General features: G+C 36.8%; 1 protein-coding gene across 1 annotated transcript in view; it reads right to left on the minus strand.

Moving 5' to 3' along the window:
* SGO2 (shugoshin 2) overlaps positions 1-7,053 on the minus strand; it is a 28,350-nt gene extending 21,297 nt beyond the window's left edge. The window contains exon 1 of the mRNA XM_078386862.1: positions 3,950-7,053. Within this exon, the coding sequence (XP_078242988.1) occupies positions 3,950-4,094 (145 nt within the window). The 5' untranslated portion in view covers positions 4,095-7,053. The remainder of the gene's footprint in view (positions 1-3,949) is intronic.
* Positions 7,054-7,429: the final 376 nt, after the last annotated feature.

The following is a 7,429-nucleotide window of genomic DNA, read 5'->3' on the forward strand; positions in this document are numbered from 1 at the left end:
CTAAAAAGGTGGGACAGAAATCTAATAAATAAATAAAAAATAAAAATAAACTATCATTCTAATACTGTATACTGTATTCGCGAAGGCTTTCATGGCTGGGATCTAATGGTTGTTGTGGGTTTTTCGGGTTCTTTGGCCATGTTCTGAAGGTTGTTCTTCCTAATGTTTCGCCAGTCTCTGTGGCCAGCATCTTCAGAGGACAGGAGTAGGAACTCAGTTCATGCTCTGTTCCTACTCCAGTCCTCTGAAGATGCTGGCCACAGAGACTGGTGAAACGTTAGGAAGAACAACCTTCAGAACATGGCCAAAGAACCCGAAAAACCCACAACAACTATCATTCTAATAATTTGGAACAGGAAAAAAGTAGATGCTTGTCCACCGAGAAGTTTTTTAAAACACAAGTATTAGACTTTAAAAAAAACACCACCACCACCCTCATTTCATTAGATCTTCTGATTTCTAAGGGATAACTCTCTTTTACAAACAAACTGAACTCAGAATTAAATACTGAACATAGCAAAAGTTATTCCTGCTTTTCTATAAAGAATGATATTTTAGACTCACCAATCTCAACCAAGATAGAAAATGCTGCAGTTTGCCATGTACAGTATCTGTGTTATAAATAAACTTTAACATGCCTATCATTTAACTACAAGTCAACTGTTCCTATTTATTTCCCCAGATTTTCTACTTTATAGAAATAAATATCTTAATGTAAATTTCCATGAAACATAACATGTACTAATTTTAGGCAGAAAGTAGACACCATCCTCATATACAATGTTATTCCATGAAAATTTGAAGGATAGTGGGCACAATATATATACAGTATATATTATCAGAATCTGATGAAAAGTTGTACTTTATTAATTTATTACTCATTGACTGGACAAGAATGCAACTCAACACAAAAACATATTGCCATTATTTTTAGGATATTCAAACACATGTATTTAATTGCACTCTCCTCTAGAGAAGGTTTTTGTGTCACTTTCAGTACATTAAAAAAGCTTCTAATGTGGGGAGATGAAAGAAAAGGACCAGTAAACTATCCTGGTGCTCAATATAACCCCATGGCTGAAATCCAGTAGAGCAGTAGTAAGTAATGACTAGAGTAGATCCATTGAAGCATAGGTGTTAACTCACCAAATCCCCACTGATTAATTAGACCTATTTTAGTTACAGCTTACTAATGGATTTCAGCCCATATGTATGCATAGAATACTCAAGGATCAGGGCCTTTATTTTTAAACTGAATTTTAAGTAGATAAACACATGTGGGAATTTAATATAAGTCATCTGTGATTTAATGGGGCTGGCATATTTTATGTATACGTTTTAAAAAGACATTAATTATTCAAAGTGTTTTGTAGTGTCTTCAATGTGCATGACATGTAACAGAATACAAAAAACAAGATACATAATATCTACAATTCAACACAGAGAAAAACAAAAGAAAATATAGTCAGTGGAGTGGGAAGCATTATGTAGTTGTTTCAATTATATTCTTAGTCTTAGTGCTGTTTATGCCAAGAGCTTCATGGAAAAAATGAGTTTTGAGGAGGAAATTCTGCTGAGCTGCAATGTTACTCTGGATATGCACAAATATCCTGATTTGGTTCTCTTTTACACATTTATATATTTATGGTCACTTTGATACAATGCAAATCCTTGTTATTACATGCTGTCAAGGCTATTTTGACTTTTGGTGACCCTCATAGGGCTTTCAAAGTATGTGAGGTGTACAAGGAGTGGTTTTACCTTTGCTACCTATCAGTGAGCTTACATAGCCCAGTAGGCATTTGAACCCAGATTTTCTGACTTGTACTCTGAAACTCTATACACTTCCCAGCCTTGGGTTCCCAGATGTTCTTAGACAAAAATTCCTTGAAGCCTTCACAAGTACCAGCACTGTCCAAGATTTCTGGGTGTTGTAGTCCAAGAATGTCTGGGGACCCAAAGTTGGGAATCACTGTACTACATTATAGTGGCTTTCACATCATCCTGGTTCATAAGCCTACTTTCCATTTCTAGTTTTCAATACCTGAGTTGAGATATTAATGACAGGACACTTAATGGGTCATTAATTCACTGCATTGTTGTAAAGTGGAAATGACAGAATAAAACAATTGTTGCAGATAGATCATTCATTCATTCACTCCACTTCTATACCTCTCCATTAGTGGGCAGCTTACAACATATACTAAAATCATACTAGAAAAACACAATATAATAAATGCAATAAAAATACAATAGATGCTGTTGCTAGCTAAAACAATGAACCTGCCTTTAAATAGAAATACATTAAATAAAACCCGTTTGAGCATCTCAGGTCATTGTTCACAGTAGGAGAAGGCAGCTTTATATGATTCTGTCTTAACTAGCTTCCAAAAACTAGGATGACACATGGTGAACCTCTGTAAAAAGCTTATTCCAAAGGGAAGGGTCCATAACTAGGGAAGTTTAGTTGGTTTCTAGCGTTAGCTTTTTAACCTCCTTGAGTGTTACTATTCTTAACATTAAGGACTGCAAAGAGTGGATGGGACAGGTAGCAATTCTGTAAGAGAGATGTTCTGCCACATATCTGTTGGAGGAATGTTTTAGTTAGTTGCTTTTAGTTGACAGAGCATAAAGTAAAAAAACCACAAACAGTAGCAGCACAGGAAAAACATGAAGGGGATGCCAACTTTCAGCCAGCCCCATTGTTCACAATGAAACTAGCTCTTTGTATATAAAAATCACTTTATTTTTTTATTTATTTATTTATTTATTTATTTATTTATTTATTTATTTATTTATTTATTTATTTATTTATTTATTTATTTATTTATTTATTTATTTATTTATTTATTGTCATTCTAAGTATATACACAGTATACCCATACAATGAAATTCACAGACACCCAGAGACCAGACACATGCACACACATAAAATTCCCCAAACACTCCCCACCCACTAAAAAATCCCCCAACACTCCCCACCCACTAAAAGTCCCCACTAAAAATACAAACAAGTAACACAGTCCAACTAACTATTCACTACTGGTGGTCTTTAAGCTCATTATTAAGTGCAATTATAGCTCTGGGATAAAAAACTATTCAGAAAACGTGTGGTCCGAGTCTTAATTGTTCTATATCTATATCACTTTACAAGTAGGTTAAGTAGAAAAGAAAAACATCTTCACTTACAGTTGATCTTCAGTTACAATCAGAAGAGTAATTGGATAAAAAAATGAAGGATGGATTCTCCCCCATGTGGAAGAGAGCTCCTCCATAATGACTGCATGGTCTGGAGGTCAGAAAGCAGAGAAAACAAAACAAAGTGTCTAGAAGCAATCAAACAGGAAAGGGGCTTCCCTCAAGTCCTGGAAAAAAAGACTTTGCTAATTGGTTAGTGGCAGAAGATAGTCATTTTAGTTTGTGAAAGTGAAAACTCCTTCTCCCACTGAAACCCAGTATCAGGCTGCATGGAAGATTGCAGCCAACAATTTTTCCAACAATATCATTGTTCTAAACTGTTAAGTGCTTTATAGGTTATGATTAGCACCTTAAATTGAGGAGAGAAATTAACAGGGAGTTGATGAAGATGTGCCAAGAGGGGGGAATATATGATTATATCTGTAATCATTCCGGCAACTATGTTTTTGACCTGCTGAAGTTTCTGTACTGTTTTCAAAGGCAGCCCTACGTAGAGAGTGTAACAGTAGTCTGTTTTAGAGATTACCAACACATGGACCACTGTTGTTAGGCATTTCTTATCCAAGTAGGTTGTAGGTGGAAAATCAACCAAAGTTGATAAAGGCACTCGTGGCTACAGCAGATATTTGTGCCTCCATTGAGGAAACTAGGTCCAAGAATATCCGCAAGATTACACCTGATATAAAATGATATAAGTTAGGAAGCCCACACAAGTGTTTATTTCTGTAGATATGATAGATGTTACACTCACTTATTATCTTAGTTTTAATTTTAGATGCAAGAGAAGCATTCAGCTTTGTAACTTTTAGAGCTCCGTTCTTCTTCTCCCTCACACGTCTTTTAATCTCCCCAAAAGTACAGTGTGAAGATGCTTCAGGAATTATATCACTTTCCATCTTAAAGGGTATGGTTTATTACACAGTAGAAACCTGAAAATAGATATCACAAAGAAAAATCATTAATGCTTTATTTTCTCAGAGATTTTAGCTGTATAGTGCCTGTTAGGGTCATTGGTCTCTTAAGTTTACTAACAATTTTAACTAATGATAGTTAAACATACAAACTTCATTAAAATTTGAATCCATTTATCAAACTAAAAAGCATATTAAAATGTGAATATTTTATTAATCATATTTGTATGCCATTCTTCCTCTGTAAAATTGAGGGCAGTATTTCTTAGATACCTCCCTTTTCATTTGCATAAGAACTCTGAAAGGGAGAGAAGGCTAACAACTAAACTAGATGAGCTGTTGGAGATCTTCTTACTTTAAACTTTCAAATGTTAAGTGCACCCACCACCACCATAGACTGGGAAAATCATACTGGAGTAGAGGGATCAAGCCTTCATCCCACACTATTTTCCCAACTGATATCTCCCTCAAACTACTTGCAGTGTTAGGAAAACATACATCCTCCCATGCTATAAGCCAAATTCAATTTGGAGATCTGCATCTGCTTTAAACAAAAAATGGGAAGATATCAGACCACAAATTTCATTTCACACCTAACTTGGCCAGTGTACATGGTCCAAAGCTATCTATCAAATTTCGTGAGCATTTGCCTGATGCATGCATGATCCAAGATTACCCAAGAAACTTCACAGTTGAGTATGTTGAAATCTAGGATTCCATGAAAGATATCCACCATTCTATCCTATCTATTTCCCCTAAACTAACATTTCTGATCCAGTGCCCCCCCAATTTTTTTTGTCTTATCTTAGAACTGTAGAGCTGGATAGGACCCAATAGATCATTGAGTTCAGCCCCTGACAAGGAGGATTGAGTGGGAGATCGAGCTTCAAATCTCTGGCTCCCCAGCTAGATACCTAAACCACTGAGCTATCCAGTTGAACTAAAACCTCTATCATCCTCAGCCAGCACAGGCATGGCCATGCTCCGTATGGGTGATGGGAGTTGTTCTTGTAATTATTTACACAGACTCAGCACAATATTATTTCATTGATTATAACTTTTATGTGTCACTGAACGCAGTTGCTAGGGGATAAGTCCTACTAAATTTAAGAGGTTTCTTAGTAAACAAATCTGTGAAAGTACGTGTTGATGATATCCATTCATTGGTTAGAAACTGCTAAATTATTGATGTGGGTACATGTAATAGACATTACATGAGAGACTGAACACAGAAATTAAGGATTAAGCAATTGTGTACATACATGAGACACTAGTGGTGCTTGGCTTGTATACATCCCAAATGTACTGAATTCCAGAACACATGCATGAAATTGTAAATAATTATTTCTCCAGGTGATAGAATCTAACATTTTGTCACTATGTCAGTGCCAAAAGATGCAAATAAACCTGTGTTTGTACTATCACAGTCTGAGAGGGTCAGTGCTATACAGTGATTACAGCATCAGATTAGACTGGGAGTTCAAACACCATCCAGCCATTCAATTTTACTGAATGATCTGAGTAGTCTCATCCTATGGTGAAGACAAACATTTTGGAGAAAGGGATAAAGAGACTGCATGTTTGCTTTTGAGCTGTTGAAGAAAGGTAGAATTTAAATTTAACTGAAATAAATACATATTTTTCTCAAAACCTTTATATCACAACTATGTTTACATAGAAGCAATCCATGCACTCTGCATACCTAGTAGTTCTGGTTCAATTGTCTTTCAGGAAGGTATATTATTTGTTTGTTTGTTTGTCTTATTTATAGGCTGCCTTTCTTCCAATAAGAGGATTCAAAGCAGCTGACAGTATTAAAAAAAGAATTAAAAACACAGAAAGGTATAGATTAAATGCAATAAGGTATACATTAAAAACAAACAATAGAACTGATTAAATTCACTGAGTAATTAAAAAATGTAAAACGTTAAAAACTATCTTGGCATTCAGGGACTCAATCATGATTTTATATAAAACAAAGAAAAAGAAGGCCATTTGGAATAGCTATAGATATATAGATATGCTCTGAATGATCTCCTTTGTCTTTCGAGCCTGAAGAGTTACCATGCATGTACAGTTTAATGTTCAGTGTCAAGTTCTCGGAAAACAAATGTTTTAAACTTGGGATACAGCCTGATAGGAACGAACACCCAGTATGTAGAGCTAAAGCGACTTCACTCTAATCACTCATAAACAGGATAAAGCTAGTTTGCTCTAGGATTTTTTAAGTTTCCTTTTGACTGTGTTATATATGCACACATTTCACACGAACGAAATATGAACCAATGAAATAAAAATATGAGAGGGGGCTTAAGGCTGGAAGCTACACTGAACTGTTGTTTTCATTACAAAAACAAGGAATATTGTGGTATCTTAAAGACTATTTAGCATACATTTTCATGGATTATGGGTTCTGTAGATGCAGTAAAATCAAATATTTTACTGCTATTTCACAATTAATTCTCTGAAGGCTATACAGCCATTCAAATCAGTTTGTTTCTCTTAAGTCCTGATTCATATTAATATCATTCGTTTATATGAGTGAATTAACTTTCCCTTATTCAGGAATATTTGTCAAAAAACAAAAACAAAAAACCCCAAAACCCCACATTCCAAAGTCTCTATATTTCACACACCAAATATGTTTATGGAAAAGTTGCAGGTCTGATTCCCAACAATGGAAAGATGTTTATGGAAAAGTTGCAGGTGTGGTACCTAGAACATGAAACAGAGGTTCCTGCAATGTGATAACTGGAGGAAATTATTTTTCGTTACACTGCTTGTAAAGCGAGGAAGAAAGGTATGGCGTGGCGTCTGTGAACCTTGCAAGGTAACTAAAGCGGGCAAGCCCCGTTTTTTTGTCAGGAAGGAGCGTGGGGAGAGTGGTGCTCCCCCGATCCCTGACAAGAAAAGAGAGCTCCCGAATTGCTCAGGTCCTTCACACGCCTCCCTCCGGGCCCCTCATCGAGTTCCTCAGAGCAGCAACCGAGACGCTCTGAGGGAAGAGGGCGCAATTCCGTTCCCTTTCTCCACAGCGTTCAGCAAGCTCGAATTACCGCGCAAATAGGCAAAACGGGGTCAGAGCCGTTAAACGGCCGCGGGGTGGCGCGAGCGGCCAGAAACGGCGGCTCCCGTCCAGGATCGCGCGACTGAAGGGAGCAAAGAACTGAGTTGGGGGAAGCGCGGGACGGACGGCAAGCGTGCGTGTAGCAACGCGTGTTTACTCAAAAGCAATCCCGAGCGCACGTGTAATGGGATTTATTCCGAAGGAATGTTTTTTCCCTCTGGTTTTAGCCACCTGCCGCTTCTGAACACCAAAT

The sequence above is a fragment of the Pogona vitticeps genome, chromosome 1, assembly GCF_051106095.1.
Source record: "Pogona vitticeps strain Pit_001003342236 chromosome 1, PviZW2.1, whole genome shotgun sequence".
Lineage (NCBI taxonomy): Eukaryota > Metazoa > Chordata > Lepidosauria > Squamata > Agamidae > Pogona > Pogona vitticeps.